At 34.5% G+C, this 17,186-nt stretch overlaps 1 protein-coding gene and 3 long non-coding RNA genes across 7 annotated transcripts; 2 read left to right on the top strand and 2 right to left on the bottom strand.

Annotated features, from left to right (window-relative positions):
* Nucleotides 1-537: 537 nt before the first annotated feature.
* LOC129949596 (uncharacterized) lies at nt 538-2,266 on the top strand. Of its 3 annotated transcripts, XR_008782044.1 has the most exons (7): nt 538-587; nt 658-771; nt 836-1,209; nt 1,260-1,389; nt 1,460-1,800; nt 1,860-2,026; nt 2,092-2,262. It is a non-coding gene; the product is annotated as an uncharacterized LOC129949596 (long non-coding RNA). The 3 variants fall into 3 exon arrangements; XR_008782045.1 differs by having other exon boundaries at nt 836-1,389; nt 1,893-2,026; nt 2,092-2,266; XR_008782043.1 differs by having other exon boundaries at nt 836-1,389; nt 2,092-2,261.
* A 652-nt stretch (nt 2,267-2,918) lies between these two features.
* Nucleotides 2,919-4,373, bottom strand: LOC129949597 (uncharacterized). 2 transcript variants are annotated; one of them, XR_008782047.1, is made up of 5 exons: nt 4,235-4,373; nt 3,919-4,180; nt 3,550-3,862; nt 3,264-3,469; nt 2,919-3,210 (listed from the first exon to the last, which is right to left on the bottom strand). It is a non-coding gene; the product is annotated as an uncharacterized LOC129949597 (long non-coding RNA). The 2 variants fall into 2 exon arrangements; XR_008782046.1 differs by having other exon boundaries at nt 3,919-4,360.
* Nucleotides 4,374-4,421: 48 nt separating this feature from the next.
* LOC129949598 (uncharacterized) lies at nt 4,422-4,893 on the bottom strand. The gene is made up of 3 exons (XR_008782048.1): nt 4,723-4,893; nt 4,616-4,671; nt 4,422-4,545 (listed from the first exon to the last, which is right to left on the bottom strand). It is a non-coding gene; the product is annotated as an uncharacterized LOC129949598 (long non-coding RNA).
* A 3,835-nt stretch (nt 4,894-8,728) lies between these two features.
* Nucleotides 8,729-16,445, top strand: LOC129949590 (FAD-dependent oxidoreductase domain-containing protein 1). Its single transcript, XM_056061146.1, has 3 exons — nt 8,729-9,253; nt 9,313-9,613; nt 15,588-16,445. The coding sequence occupies exons 1-3, from the start codon at nt 8,855-8,857 to the stop codon at nt 16,424-16,426; spliced, it is 1,539 nt and encodes a 512-aa protein (XP_055917121.1). The 5' UTR covers nt 8,729-8,854; the 3' UTR covers nt 16,427-16,445.
* Nucleotides 16,446-17,186: the final 741 nt, after the last annotated feature.

Below are 17,186 nucleotides of genomic sequence, written 5' to 3'. Positions count from 1 at the left end.
AGAGACCTTCTTCAAAAAACAACAATAATCTTCCCGTTCCCACCATAGAGGAAATATATTATCTAGAGTCCCGACTTAAAGGGTTTGCTCTCTTTCGGCCTACAAACTAAATTTAGAGAATTTTGCCCGTTAGCATAAGCATGTGTTAGTTCTCCCGTGCATTTCTTATGGGAAAATCCAGATTCTATGTAGTAGTTATGGGCTTTTGGTGAAGTTTGCACAATTACGGGGGAAAACAATATGAGGTGAACTCAGACGTTCAAAAAAGAAATCCGTTGAATTCAAAAATTGAAAAATGAATGCAATATTTTTAGAAAAATGAATTTTACACATTCTTTTTAGTGAAAACTGTGCTAAAAATAATATTTGAATGCTTTTGGCACACAAATTCCATGTATTTAATGGAAAATTTCGCTAAAAACAGAAAAAATCGTGCTGAAAGTATAAGCGCACCCTAGAACTGTAATGCGAACGTGGTCCAATTTAAGTAATGTCAAGTTTTGACAACTCAACAGCGAGGTGAGTATTTTGACAATTCTACGAAAATGTAAACAAATGAAAATTCAGTATCAATAATGCAAATGAAGGTAAAACAAAATATTAATTAATTGAAATAAAAATATATAATGAATTTAATGAATTTATTTTGATCCTCAGATAAAGAAGAAACCAAGGATTACGTTGCAACAATAAAAGTGGAAGTGAAAGCCCCGAGTAGGAAGCCAGCAACGCCGACATATTTATTGTGGAGTGAATAGGTACAAATTGAAGGTAAATGTGTTCATATTAATTTTTAACTCAAATTATATGAATATTGTTTTGTTTTGTTTTTTAGTAAAAAATTACACTCCTCAACAAGACTTTGTTCCTGGCAATCAAATCGCTCTATTCTGATGGCTTATATCCTCATTTTAAACCTTGTAGGAATAAGAAGGGGCGACTCCAGCGATGTCGCAGAAGTCTGAAAAGCTTCGCTTTGCAACCTATCCGACATGCTTCACTTGACGAGATGGGGATATACAAGTCGAGAGTTGTTATAAAGTTGAGGAATCTCTTTACTTGGTGGTCATTTATAGCCAAGCCAAATACAAATACAAGTTGAATTAATTGCAGCGTGTGAAAGCAGTAGCACATTCACGTAATGTGCCACCATCTTTGCAATGCAAAGCACTTCTTTGAGCCAGCTACGGATAGGCGAAAGATCGCAATGTATGCAAGTCCTTCCTGATCATGTGAACAATAGTTAATTTAATCTACAGTCAGTTTTTCAAGACAGTACCTACCACCGAGGATTGGACAATTGATCTGATTCACTATGTTCTTTTTTGCAGAAATGCACATTTGAATACCTTCCTTTTACATTTTTTGGCGAACTCTGTGATGTAGTTGGTGAGGATGTGTTTATAAATAATAAAATAAGAACTATCTTAATTTTCGCTTTTTCTAATTTAAATTGTAGGTCTCTGGAATTCAATTGAAATACCTTCCTTCATTCATGATTTATTGCTTTCAATGCGTCAATATCTTTAATTCAATTCTGCCTCTTGTTACCAACGAAGAAGGAGACAAGTTCGGAAAATCTGCTGGCGATGGTATTTGGCTGGACGAAGAAAAAACGTCGCCTTTTTCTCTTTATCAATTCTTTTTGAAAATGCCAGATTCTGAAGTCGAGAATCTTCTCAAGTTGTTCACGTTGTTCAAGTTGTTTTATCCCACTGGAAGAAATTGCATTTCTCATTTAACAACACAAAAAATCACAAACGATTCTAGCTGAAGATGTGACGCTTCTAGTCCATTGAGGTGATTTTTAATAACAAATAAATCACTTCTTTTAGTTTTTTAAGTTTTTTTCATTTCAGAGGCGGGTCTAAAACAAGCCGAAAAAGTCACAGAAGCGCTCTACAAGGCAAATTTTGAAGGACTAGGTGAACTGAATTACAATTAAATCCTATCGTTAAGATTTTTCCAGAGCCTGGACTATCCAATCTTGATCTGGCACTAAAAGCTTAATGATTTACAACAGAGAGTAAGTGAAAAGTGTTATGTTTTTGCTTGAGGTAATTTATTTTATAATTAAAAATCTTCTTTCAGCTGATACGATGAGAATCATCACAGCTGGAGGGTTCTATATCAAGTAATAGCGAACTCAAAACTTCGCACTAACATCACACTAACTCATCAGCACTAACATCACATACCATTTCTATCTATTAGTTCAAAATGTTAAATGTCTCCTTTTTGTTGGCAATGATGAGCATATGGATAAAAACAATTTGTTTTCATTAATAATAATATTGTATTCTTTTTTTTTATAAAAAAAAATAATTTGAATCATTAAACATGTAGACTTCCTGGTTTGTTAATCATGTTTATATATTTTTTTAAATACAATGAAATTAATTCAAATATGTTTTTAAATTCCATTCGGTACTCAAATTTATAATTAGTGACATAATATACATACATTTAAGGCTTTTTTAGGCTCACTAAATTCATGAAGTAGTTTTTTTTTTCAAAAAAAATGTGATGATTTCCAAATCTACAATATTTTTTTTAATATTTCGCTTAAATTTGTTTCGTACTTTTCATCTTGTAGTACATTGAATAAATAAAAAATAATGTTGAGAAATGGTGTTCTTCAGTTTGAGCACATGTAGCTAAAATCGAAGTTTAGATTCGTAATCAGCATCAAAAATTATCTCAAACGAACTATTTAAAATTTGTACATTACCATTTGTATATTCTTCAAAATTTACTTGATTCAACCGAATTCAACCCCTGAAGCAAAAAGCACCAACATCTTTGAATTCAAAACAAATTCCTTTATTATTAAAGTAAAGCAAATCATAAATAATTTTTAATAAAAATAATTCTAGTCAGCAAAGAAACAGTAGAATATACAATATATACAAAATTACACTATAGCTCAAAATAAATAAATAAGTTGTTTGCAAAAAAAGATTATTTTCTAGATATACATAGAAATAAATTTAGGAACCTAGCTGTAATATACATTTTAAATAAAACCTATAATCTATAATGGAATTGAATTTTAAAAACAAAAAATATACTCAATTACAAACAATTTTGAAAAAAATATAACTTAATTTAAAAACTAGATACGCAACGACGTATCATGGATGAGATTCGAAGATATCGTCGAACCAACTGAACGGCATATCGACTTCTTAGCTTCGCTTTGATTCGTAGCTGAAAAAAAAACATCAATTAGTGCTTTTTTTTGTTGTTAATGTGAAACTTACTGTGAAGTAGTCGTTTGGGTTGACAAATTCCAATCCGATATTTTCACTATATGAAGGTTGCCGGCTCGCGACCATTTGCGCAGCAACTCTTGGAACATCATAAGGGCAGTTTGTAGGGGCATTCTTGTGTCGTTTCCAGTTGATTCTAAACATGGAATTCAGCTTCATTTCGTTAGTCTTCAAGTTTCTTAAAATTGCAGGGATTTCTTAAGTAGTAAATACAAAACTGCTGACGCTGAGATTGTTTTGTATTTAACTTATTTATAATTTATTTTTTATGGCTTACCAATGACTTGCGACTCCCGTCATTGAGGAGGTACTATACTGTCCCAACAATTTCCTTCTCAACCGGCATTCGTATCACCTACCTCTTCCAGGCGGTGTCAGCCTCAGCGGCTGTAGTAGCCGCTGCATCGCAGTGACACTGATCTTCGCGCGCTTTTGCAATACAAGGGTCCAGGTTGGTATACTCCGGCCTAATGACATTGTGTTCGCATTGTTGACACGCAGAGATCGCTTGATCCACAAACACTTCCACTGCGAATAGAGATGGGTTGGTTAATAGGCAGGTTGGCCATGTCGCTGCTGAATTTTCTTGACTATAAACAAATTAATTTTCATTATATAAGGATATCTCAATTGGAAGTTGACTTACTGTTTTTGATGTTGATTTTCTGTGTGAAAATCGATGGATTCAACTCGCCGACATCGTCAGTAGTCGCCGAGAGACTGATCTGAATTTGTTTAATTTAAGGGGGATTCTTGTCAGGCCAGCCCATTTGCCTCCGAATGATTGCCACCGTTAAGCCAGTGCAATCCTTAGTGTTTGAATTGAATTCACTTAATTTACAGTCAAGGCTGAAACTTTTTGGATTGTATTCTTGCTTTTCTTGCGTCTCTGGTAGTACTCTTTACACCTAGAAGATGAGGATTAAGCTAGTTGGCAACGATATGACTGTTTCGATACGTACTTACGAAATTGATCGAAAAGGGCGTTAGCGGTCGACTATTGCATGGCAAAACTTCTTCTTGTACTTGTATCATTGACTTGGTGGTGTTTTTGCTGATTGTTTTTGATGGCGACACCTCCACCGTAAACACCTGCGGCAGCTATGGACATTGGAGAACACAATCTGTACCTGTCGATAAAAACATTAATATTATTTTTTAAGAGAAATATAATATACACAAAACTTGCCTGCAAATCAGCACCTTGTTGCTTTGTCTCCCAGATTTCTTCAAGGAAAATGCTTCCTGCATTATAGTATGTTATTGGCAGCATCTAAAATGAAAAGACAGACCATAAAATAAATCGATTATTGTTGTACCTCCTTCACTTCAATTTGACTTACTTTTTATTTAATTAAGTGAACTTGCATATCCTCTCTTCATTATAAAGATTTTTGGTCTGAAAAATATCAAATTATATTAAAAATCAGAACAATTAACAAATACTTACTCTTAAAATCCGAAACCCATTGTTTTGTTTTGCAAAATTGATTGTAATTTTTGACAGGTCACAAAATTTCCATACATTTCTTTATAAGGGAAATCCCCCATTTTGCTTTTTTTCACCACTCACATGTATTCACCGATAGGGAATTTGAGAGAGTTCACCTCGAACAAAATTTGAGGGTGTTTCAGGTAGGACGGGTACCGGTCGGGACTCTAGATAATATATTTCCTCTATGGTTCCCACTTTGATTAAGCTAATAAATTATGTTCTGGTTACATGAACAATCGACAGGTTCAGTTAAATAATTGCAGTTGAAATACAGAATTGCACTTATTTGCTGCTTTTGCTTCAAGAAAAATAAAAATAAATAAGAACAAAGAACGAAGAAAAGAAATAATTAAATGTAATGCTAAAGTTTTGGTCGCATATAAGATTCTAAATAAATTTGCAAAATTGAAGTTTCTCTTCATATGTAAGCTAAAAGCAATATTGATTTAGTAAAATATTAAAAACATTTATAGCAATTTATTAACCAAATTTTAAACAATTTGAACATTTTACTGTCTCTTGACAATTTGGTAAAGTTAAAAAAAGTTACTTTAACTTTGAGCAATTTGCTAAATCCATATGACGTCTGTACAATTATTCTTATAAGAACAGTATTTACATGAGCGTGACCAACGAACGACGAATGAATTACAGAAAGTAAGTTAATATATGTTTGAAGACATATTTCCACACAAATTCTTAACAAAACGATAGCAATATAGGGTCAATTTGATTTCTGATACATACTTTTACTTTTCAATATCATATATTAATAAATTTAAGAAAACAAATGTATTCGTCGCAAACAAAAATTGTAGTTGATACGAACCGTCAAGCGAACAACGAATGAACGAATTGACGAACAAACGTGATTCTACACATTTCAAAAAGCCAATTTCAAACAAAAACACAATTCAATTATAAGAAACCAATTGACACTCATTTTAGAATAATAATAATATTTGCATTTTGCTCTCTAAAACAAGGTAATTTTGTAGTAACAATTAAGTAGTAACGAATTGCCGTTTGGTTGGTACAAACTGTCAACCTCTATTCAAGTTCCACATATCATCCACACTGCGACGAATAAATTACTCGCGCTCAACTTAACCTCAAAATTATACGACTCTTGTTTTATTTGTTGAAAAGGGTTATTATAAATTGACAATTCGTTGCTGTCTGCAAATAGAAATAAAATTCACGTTAAAGAAAAGTCACAATATGCGAACATCCACAATTCACAGCTCATAGTTCGTAGCTCATATGCAAGATGCTTTACCTTAATAAGGATAACATCTTCTATTTTAAGAAGTCGCGTTAACAAGGAAACCAAATTGGAAGAATATTAAAAAGCTTTCATTCATTTGCGTTCTTCTATAAAACGGAAGACAGAAGTTACCAACATTTCTTAGCATTTACGGTTGGTTGAAAATGTATTCCAAATAATAAATAAATATAAATCAGTGAGGTCATTCCATAATTGTGCAAATGATAATGATATTCGACAAGATCGTCCACGATTTGTTTCACAAAATTAAACCTTTTTCGTCTATCTATCGATCGCAGATTTGTACGCATTTTCAAAATTCTCGAATTGAAGCTTAAGTCTAGGCGCGCACATGCAACTTTTAGTTTCGAAAATTTTTGGTTTCTAAACTGAGCACTATAGACTTATATGAGTGTCCGCGCACATGCAGAAACCATTCTGTCGACCATTCAAGCAACTTTTTAGCTTGTGTGTTACTACACTTAGACGTTTTTAGTAAGGCACAAATAAGTGCGAAAGAGAAAGTAGGTTGAATAGAAATAGTTTAAAAAGTCTCAACCCGCAGAGTTCTGGGGTCAGAATTCTTGGATGGTTTTTGACGTTTCTCTTTTTTGCCTTTTCTTGTTTCTTGGCGTTGCTTTATTATTCTTTTTATTGTTAACGAGTAAAAAAGAAATATTCCGCCACACAAATTCAAGTGGGGCAAAGACTTTATAATGAAATTAAATGAAGAAATGATTGAAAGAGTCTAGCTTGGTAGTTTAAGCTTTGGAATGTTTCAACCGTCGAAACAAATTAGTAGCCAACTTTTCTGTGTTCAAAATGGTATTTTTGTATGTCGTTTTCAATGAAAAGCAGGTTAAAAGATTCTTCATTCATCCTTTTATAATTTAAAAACGATGGTTTATCATTTGATATTAGTTATTTAGTCAAGAAAATGAAGGATTCTCTCCATATTTCAATCCACTTCCTATTTTTACATTATTCGGAATTATTATCTCTATTCATTATGTTAATAATCATTGCAGTTTTATTTAATTATTTTTACACTTTAACTTTGTGGATGAGAATAAAAAATGAAAAAGAAATGTCAAAAACACGCAACCGAAAAACATCCTAGTGTAATAATTGGAGATTGATGAGATGGGTGTTCAAAAGAAAATTTGCCAGCATACAGAAAGTATGAGTATAATAACACACTTAGTTTGTGTCATAATAAATGATTTGTATTTTTTCATTTTCATTTTCCACAGTAAGAAAATTGCTTCGTAGAAATATTTAAAACACAATTTGCCAAGATAGTACTGTATATTTTAATCCATCCGATTATCATATGCCAACACTTAGTAACATTTACGCTACAACAGCTTCTCTGTTTAATCAATGACAACAGCAACAGCTTTTCTGTACGCTTTATTTTCAAATCACATTCAATTAATTTTCTCACAATAGTCAGCAGTTTTCTTTTGCATTCATGCCCTGTACTTACCTGGCTGAAATATATTATGTTTCTTGTTTTATTTTATGTATCATATTATTTTTGTGTATTTTAATAGTTTGTAAATTTAGCTAAGTAAGCAAAATTATTGTATAAATAATATTGTAAGCTAATAAAATTTATCATTTACGATCAAAGGGTTGTTCTGTGTTATTCGTTATTATTGCTTCCCCCCACCAGTGGTAAGGGGCATTAATAATTCACAACAAACTTCGCACTATACAGCGGCATACAATAGGTACAACACCTTTTTGTATATCTTCATTCTGGTCAAGGTTTATGTACCCTGTCCAGGAGTCGGAGCAAAATAGTTCTGACTTAAACAAGTACTATCATCCTTTTTTTTATTGGGTATATCTAGTGACTACGGTGACAATACAGTTTATTACAGTTTTGTTTTCCTAACTTTTGTTTACAAAATATGGTTTCAAGTTAAGGAATAACCCCCTCCCCCCACGTTCGCCAACACCTCGTAGAGAACCAGACAGTAGTGAATTACTTATGTTTGCTTGAGCAATTGTTCGCATTGTTAATCACAATCTGCATATTTTCATTCAGAAATTTCAAGTTTGACAGTAAATATAAGGGGTAGATTAGTAAATAAAGTGCTTTACACCGCATTAAACATTTTCCGAAATCTTTAATGTATAGTAAAGTTTTTATTTTCTATAAATTAAATAGTTGGACACAAGCCAAAACGTTAAAACTTTCTCATAAGTATGTAGCATATTTATGAGTCTCTGCTCTCCAGTCCTCTGCTCTTTTTGCACTTTTAAATATTTCAACATAATATCTGCATTTTCCAACTTTTTGAGAACTTTCCATAAACTTTCAAAGACACTTTTACTGTACGTATTTTTCATACTATATCGTGTTTGACACTTGCCGATCGAAACGCTGCACTGTCTGCTTTTTTTGAACAGTTACAGAAAGTTATTTTTATTTTTGACAGTTTACTGAATTTAGCTATACAACTCATTCAATAAGCTATGTATCAAAAATCTTACTTTTTGTAGAGGATAGCAATCCACTACTAGTTTGAACTGTAGGATGCGTTTGGTTTTTGAGTGGTTTTACACACACTTTCTCACATTTACTTCGCAACAGCTGATGCTGACATAAAACTAACATCTTTATAATGGATGGTCTAGAACTTGAGAATTTGGTAATTTTTAAGTTGCATTTGTTTACTTCCAATAGTTGTCATTTATTTATATAATAATAACTGAAGTGCGGTTTACTCCTCACTTATTAAATGCAATAAATATTATGATAGCTTGATTATTAACCTCAAGTGTATAAAGTCGATCAATAATTTTAAGATGCAGCTATTAAAAACCATACCGTGTCATATTAATTTGACAAAAAGACTTATCAATCACTCAAACAAATGCTTTCTATCTTCATCGCAAAAGTTATTCAGTGAAAAAGAATCCGACGAAGATCCCAACCATCCCCTGCGAAGAACGCTGAACCTTCTCACGAGGGATTTTAAGTCTATGAGAGACTTCTTTCGTACAAGTCCAAATGCGACAGAATCCAACGATCAAAAATCTAATGAGAAATTCTCAAAGGATCCCGACGTACCAACAGAAGAATTTCAAACGCACTGCGATGTGTTAATTATTGGAGGTGGCGGTATTGGTTCATCAATTTCGTATTGGCTAAAGGAAAAGGCTAGAAATGGTCTTAATGTTGTGGTTGTTGAGAAGGATCCTACTGTAATGTTGTTTGATATACAAAAACCTATACAAAATGTCTTTTATAAATTTATTATTAGTATAGAAAATCTTTTGCCGTTCAATCATACCATGGGCTTCACCAAAACTTTACGGTTCCTGAAAATATTCAAGTATCAATGTATGGTGCTGATTTTATAAGAGATATTAAGAAGCACTTGGGCAATGTCAATGTAAATTTTACACCCTATGGTTCCTTAAGACTGGCATGTGAAGAAAATGTTGATGAGCTCAAAAGCATATCCAGATTACAAAATGAGTTGGGAGTCCGAAATGAACTTCTTACTCCAGAGAAAATAAAAGCCAAATTTCCTTGGATTAATACGGAAGGCATTGTTCTCGGTAAGTTTTATGTTTCACTTATCACAAAACTAAAAAAAAAGACTATCATCCCATAATACTTTAGCTTTTATGAAAAACATACAATTTGGTAGGAAATTGGAAATGAACAACACGTGTTGTGAGATCCAAGTAGTGCATTAGTGTATAATGCACTACATCCCAAAAAAAAAAACCAACGCAAAAACAGGCAGACCACAAAAAACATCCCGAAAACTTTATGCTCAAATTAAACGGTTATCTAGGTGTGGGGATGTTTTTCGTGGTACAGGGTAATTCCAATTTATCGGATCGAAAACAAAATGGGCAAGCATACACGTACACAAAAATACTAGAGGAGGTAATGCTTCCGTATGCCGAGTAGTTAGTTAGTTTTTAGTTTAATTGACTTCTTTATTTCTTAGAATAATAACATTTCATAATATTAATTTCTAGAGCCTAATTGGTATGGCCTATTGGGCCGTCTACCAGAGTGTCATATTATAATATGAATTCATTGAAAAAATACAGAAATTGTTAAAATTTGTTTTGTTTACTATTTTATAAAATTAAAAATCTTCTTCAATAATAGCTTTTCTATAACGCAGTGCTGTGATAACATAGTTGTAAAGTCCATCCCATCCCTGGTCGCCGTTGAATATGCTGAGCATTTCTTCTTCTTCCAAGTTGCGTTTGTTGAAGTATCTTAACCGAATTTCAATCAGAACAGGACATATTGCAATAAAATGAAATGTATCTTCATGCGCTTTTGAGTTACATAGACTACACAGTAAAGGCAGATCTGGTCGGTTGGGTACAAAGTTGAGACTGAGCAATTCTCCTCTTGCTTTGAAAATAATATTTATTTTATTTAATGAGTTCTTATTTAGAAGGTACGAGTTCTTTTAAAGGTTATAGTTAAGACGATTATAGTAGCATCTAGACAGAGAAGAGCTGGCTTCCGATGCATATCTCTCAAACAAGATGCTTCCAAACTTTTCGAGGATCTCATTGAACTTTCTCCTTAGCATTGACGGTTGTTCTCTTGAGGATATGTTCATGGTTGTACCACATGTTTCGGCGAGGTAAGTCCATTCTTCGAACATTGATGCTTTTTCTTAATTAACTGCTCTTAGAACTTTTTTTGGTATCCGATTACCATCCATTTCAAATAATTTTACAATATAGTTGAAGTGTATTGCGAGGGTGTCCATAATCAAAGGTGGTGTACCTGTTTCTAGGTAAACCATGTAGTTTGGTGTAGTTTTTGGTAGTCGAAGTATTCTTTCACAAATTCAAAGGAGGAATATCCCCAAACTTGCGTTCCGTAGAGCAGGATTGACAGGGCTGTAGAGCGGAACAACTTTTGCTTAGCACTGTGCTCAACATACCCGTTTCTAAAGCGCCTTTCCTATAACGAATAGATTGCGCGCTTGGCCTCCGCCAATTTTCCCTCCAGATGTTGTCTCATATTCAGGGTTGAGGTTACCAAAACTCCTAGGTATTTGTACTCGCGCACAATGTCGATTGTCTGTCCGTTATATTTCCACTGCTCATTTCTTGAATATCTGCCTGTTGCAAACTCCTCGGATATAGACTCGCCATCCCAAACGTAAGCTAAGTTGTTGTCGTACATCGCTCTTAGCACGTTTATAACTTTACTTGACACACCTGATACAGACAGCTTGACGGTCGACAGAGTCAAAAGCTGCACGGAAGTCTATAAAGAAAGCGTATAATTTCTTCTGCTTCCTTTTATAAAGATCAGCAATGTTCAGCAGTGAGAACATATGGTCTATGGTTGAATAACTTTTCCTGAAACCAGCCTGGAATTCCGATAGAATGTTCTTGTCCTCCACCCACTTCGACAGTCTGTTGTGAATAAGTCCAGCAAATAGCTTAGCTATTAAGAAAAGAAATCCCTCTGCAGTTTGCTAGGTCCTCGTAGCTACCTTTTTTGTGAAGGGGAAAAATAATTGGCTTTCACTTCTTGGACCAAAAAAGGGCATCTAAATACTCATCGAGGATCGAGGGAGCTGCATATTGCACCAAAGGAGCATTTGTTGAGCGATTGAGAAGGCTGATGAAGTAGTCTCTAAGATCAGATGCCTGCAAACTCAGAGCGATAGCATTTATTTTTCCATTAAGATGCTTAACAGCTTTCCAAAACTCTGAAGATGAGCGGGTGTTATTTACAACGGCAATATTTTAAATTTTCAAAGGAAACTCTCTTGGCATATATGTATATAATTTTCTAAAAATATTTAGGTTGTGGGTTCTTTAAAGAGTCCTTGCTTTCATGCATTCAACATCAAACCATTTTTGTTTAATTAATACTTTATTTTTTTGCGGATTGTTTTTCGGGTTTGCTTTCTTAATCATTTCTAGAAGGGTGTTTATATCAGCACGAATATCCAAATTTCCAAGTGTCTCCAGTTCTTTGTTTAAGTTTGTTTGGTAAACGTTTGGGTTCCTATCGTTCCAAATCAGTTTTGGAACAAGGTTAAGCTGTCTTGTATTGACTAGAGATTGTGTTGTTGTACACGAAAGTGCTATTTCAAGCGGCATATGATCTGAAAACGTTTCGACTCCTACTTCAAAATTACTTATGACATCATTCCATTTTCCAGATATGAAGCAATAGTCAATGACAGAACAACTAGTACTTCTAATGAAGGTATACTCTCCTTTTGCGTCTTCATCTGCAAGTTCCAAGATTTTCGATCCCTTGCTATCGCACAAAGCGTCTTTCGAATTACGGTTCAGGTTGAAAAATGGGTAATGTGAACTGATGTAGTTATTTTGTGATTGGCCAATCCTGGCATTGAAATCTTCAATAAGCGTTATGTTCGTCGAATGAATGTCTTGCAAGTTGTCACACAGTTTTTCAAAGTCTAATTGCCAGTGATTACAATTGAGGTAAACTGGAACTAAGTACATTTTTTCGCCACCAGCTTCGGCATCCAACACTCATTCGCCCTTTCAAACTTCATGTTTAAACCGACAAGATTTCTGCGATAACCGAAAAGTTCTCCTCCACTGCCACGACCAAAGATTGATGTTTTAACAGCATTATCCCATCTTAATTCATACTCAAAAAATAATTTCTTAAATCTATCCTCTTCTCCTTCTAACAAATGAGTTTATGCCGAGTATAAAATGCCGTTGAGGTGGAAGTTCATGCAAGACAACGACCCCAAACATACATCTCGAAAAGTCAAAAGCTGGATTGAAGAGGAAATGATCGATATAGTGCCCTGGCCTTCTCAATCTCCAGATTTAAATCCATTGAAAAACTTATAGGCCATTGTAAAAAATTCACTCGCTGGCAAGAAACAAGAAACAAGGAAGATTTGTGGAACAACTTTCAAAAAGCTTAGTATGCAATACCACAAAGTACCTGCAGCTAACTTGTGGAGTCAATGCCAAAAAGAGTCCAAACGTGGTGCAAAACACGGGTTATGGCACTAAATACTAATTGCCACGTGTGAAAAGTGTAAAAATTCAAACAAAATAAATTATTACATTAATGGTCCTATGGTTTTGTCCATTCACACATAACCTTTTTTCTTCATTTTATTTTTTAGTAAGTATACGTTCTGGAAATATTTAATGAATTAATTTATTCTTCACTCTTATGAAAAATATCAAATACAAAAAAAAAATGTTGACAACACACAAAACATTCAAATGTTTTTTGCGTGTTCCTAAGGACTATTAAAATGGTCCTATTGTTTTGTCCATCACTGTATATGCTGTTGATATTCATTGTCATTAAATGAATACCTAAATTTATGCAGTTTCGAAAACTTTTGTTTCATTTTCTGCCGTATAATCACATTGTTACGAATGTTCATCAGTTTTTTAGCCTTACATCGAGAATGTGTAATACTTTACCCAACTCCCACTGTAAAATTCAAAACTTTAAGACCAATGCGCACCCGTATCTTCCCTATTTTAGTGATTGTGTGTGTGAAGTCTGTTTCACAATGTGAAAGTAAAGTTATGAGTAGTTACCATCACTTAAATTACTTTCTAGAAAAATCCTCCCGTTATTGAACAGTGGTTTTCATTTCCATCAGGAACAAGAGAAACAAAATGTTCAATTAAACAACGGTCACTTATCATTTTTAGAGCTCTCTTTTGAATAAGCTGTTCTGACAGCATTGAGTTTTCGAAGCAATAAATTCTACACGGTTTTTGATTCCGCATTGGAAAATGATTTCAAGATCAGAATTGTAATTGTGGTCATTTTGCTCTGCATAAAAAACAAGGCATGGCTCATAAGCTCCTTTCAACAAAAAACAAAGCCGTAGAGTTGACTTAATCCAAAGATTCCATTTATTTTGTTCTCATTTGAAATATGTAAAGGGTGATTTTTTTGAGGTTAGGATTTTCATGCATTAGTATTTGACAGATCACGCGGGATTTCAGACATGGTGTCAAAGAGAAAGATGCTCAGTATGCTTTGACATTTCATCATGAATAGACTTACTAACGAGCAACGCTTGCAAATCATTGAATTTTATTACCAAAATCATTGTTCGGTTCGAAATGTGTTTCGCGCTTTACGTCCGATTTATGGTCTACATAATCGACCAAGTGAGCAAACAATTAATGCGATTGTGACCAAGTTTCGCACTCAGTTTACTTTATTGGACATTAAACCAACCACACGAATGCGTACAGAAGAGAATATTGCGTCTGTTTCTGAGAGTGTTGCTGAAGACCGTGAAATGTCGATTCGTCGCCGTTCGCAGCAATTGGGTTTGTGTTATTCGACCACATGGAAGATTTTACGCAAAGATCTTGGTGTAAAACCGTATAAAATACAGCTCGTGCAAGAACTGAAGCCGAACGATCTGCCACAACGTCGAATTTTCAGTGAAAAGTTGGCAGAAAATCCGCTTTTTTATCGACAAATTTTGTTCAGCGATGAGGCTCATTTCTGGTTGAATGGCTACGTAAATAAGCAAAATTGCCGCATTTGGAGTGAAGAGCAACCAGAAGCCGTTCAAGAACTGCCCATGCATCCCGAAAAATGCACTGTTTGGTGTGGTTTGTACGCTGGTGGAATCATTGGACCGTATTTTTTCAAAGATGCTGTTGGACGCAACGTTACGGTGAATGGCGATCGCTATCGTTCAATGCTAACAAACTTTTTGTTGCCAAAAATGGAAGAACTGAACTTGGTTGACATGTGGTTTCAACAAGATGGCGCTACATGCCACACAGCTCGCGATTCTATGGCCATTTTGAGGGAAAACTTCGGAGAACAATTCATCTCAAGGAATGGACCGGTAAGTTGGCCACCAAGATCATGCGATTTGACGCCTTTAGACTATTTTTTGTGGGGCTACGTCAAGTCTAAAGTCTACACAAATAAGCCAGCAACTATTCCAGCTTTGGAAGACAACATTTCCGAAGAAATTCGGGCTATTCCGGCCGAAATGCTCGAAAAAGTTACCCAAAATTGGACTTTCCGAATGGACCACCTAAGACGCAGCCGCGGTCAACATTTAAATGAAATTATCTTCAAAAAGTAAATGTCATGGACCAATCTAAGGTTTCAAATAAAGAATCGATGAGATTTTGCAAACTTTATGCTTTTTTTTTTTTTAAAAAAGTTCTCAAGCTCTTAAAAAATCACCGTTTACATATGTTCGTGATTTCTTTCTTAATGTTGTAAAAAAACAATTTTTTGAATTTATCTTAAAACACTCATTTTGCTAACTGTTATTTATCTATGCTATTGTGTACTTTATCCACCCGCTAAGTTACTTCACACATTAACTTCAAGTTAGACCTACACATTTATTGTGGAACAACATATTCAATATTATCTGCTGCTAAGAACAGACCCTAGGGTATTAATGAACTTCTAAGTGCCTGTTAATTATAAAAAAATCTATTTTCGAATGAAGCTACATTCGTATTATATTAATTATCAATATATTTTTATTTAAACTTTATTATAATAACTTCTAATCCTTTTCAGGTAGTCATGGTCTAGAAAAAGAGGGCTGGTTTGATCCCCTAGCTTTATTATTTGGCTACAAAAATAAAGCATTGGAATACGGAGCCCATTTTGTTGATGGAGAAATCATTGGTTTCGAATTACAAAGTCAATCTAACGTTCTAGTCGATGGTGAAGAAGCGCAAGGTTATCAAGCTCTAGATAAAGCAGTAGTGAAAATGCATGATGGCGAAAAACGTACAATTAAATTCGCCTTGTGCGTCATTGCTGGCGGATCAAGTTCCGGTAAAATAGCCCGACTAGCTCGTATAGGAAACGCTACAGGTCTTTTAAGCATCCCACTGCCCGTGGAAGAAAGAAAACGCAATAAATATGTATTTAGTTCTATGGGACAGGAAGTGCCTGCATTCTCTACGCCTTTGGTGATAGATCCCAGTGGATGTTATTTTACCCGCGAAGGATTAAGTGGCAATTATTTATGTGGTACAAATAAAAGCACATTGAATGAAGCGAAAATTCAAAACTCAGAATCTGGACAAGACATTTTTGAAACTGAAATTTTGCCAAATCTTTCGCAACGTGTCAAGGCTTTTTCAGATGCGAAAGTTAAAAAAAGCTGGACCGAAACATACGAATATAATAGCTTTGACGAAAATGGAATTATTGGAACTCATCCGTACTATAATAATCTATATATAGCGACTGGATTTAATCGTCATGGTATACAGCAATCGCCGGCGGTAGGTCGTGGCATATCCGAGCTTATAATTGATGGGAGGTATAGAAGCATTGATTTGTCACGTTTAGGTTTTGACAGATTTGTTGTTAATCAGCCATTGTATGAAGTAAGCGCTATTTAATAAAAAGACAAATCCCTAAAACCATTAAAGTTTTATTAAAAATTACAATTTGTGAAACTAAAGCAAAACATATCCTTGTTTAAGGAATTGTTTAGTTTAGAATCGTAAGTGTATGATGGTAAACCTAAATTTAAATTAATTTGATCAGGTGCTATGTCCCAACGGTGCTTAACCATGGATGACCGCACGTCTATATTTTTATGGAATTATTTTTTAAAAGTATGTGAGTAAAAAAGTTCAATTTTAAATTAATTAATATAATACAAATTTACGACGACCTTTGACTTTAGCTCTGACACCATCTTCATCATCAGGTCCTCTAACCCCGTACGGGGCATAGGGCGCCAACTAAACGTTTCCATCCTTCTCGATCTGCAGCTAGATACCTTAACTGTGGCCATGTCTTTCTCTGGGAGTTAGCTTCTGATAGCACTGTAGATTTCCATGTTGTTCTTGGTCTTCCAACCCGCCATGACCCCTGAGGATTCCATTCAAAGGACTTCTTCGCAATATCATCGTTTCGTTTCCTCAGTGTGTGACCAATCCATTGCCATTTGCGCTTTCTGATGTCGATGTCCAAGCGCCTCTGACCTGTCATACGCCACAATTCCTGGTTAGATATTGTTTGTGGCCAGTGAATTTTAAGGATGTGGCGCAGACAGCGGTTCACAAAAGTCTGTGATTATCTCGAGATGGTGGCCGAGACTTTCCATGTTTCACAAGCATATAATAGAACGGATTTCACATTGGATTCGAAGAA

This window comes from Eupeodes corollae, chromosome 3, assembly GCF_945859685.1.
Source record: "Eupeodes corollae chromosome 3, idEupCoro1.1, whole genome shotgun sequence".
NCBI lineage: Eukaryota > Metazoa > Arthropoda > Insecta > Diptera > Syrphidae > Eupeodes > Eupeodes corollae.
The sequence above is the reverse complement of the archived record's forward strand: the minus strand, read 5'-3'. Positions and strand labels throughout refer to the sequence as shown.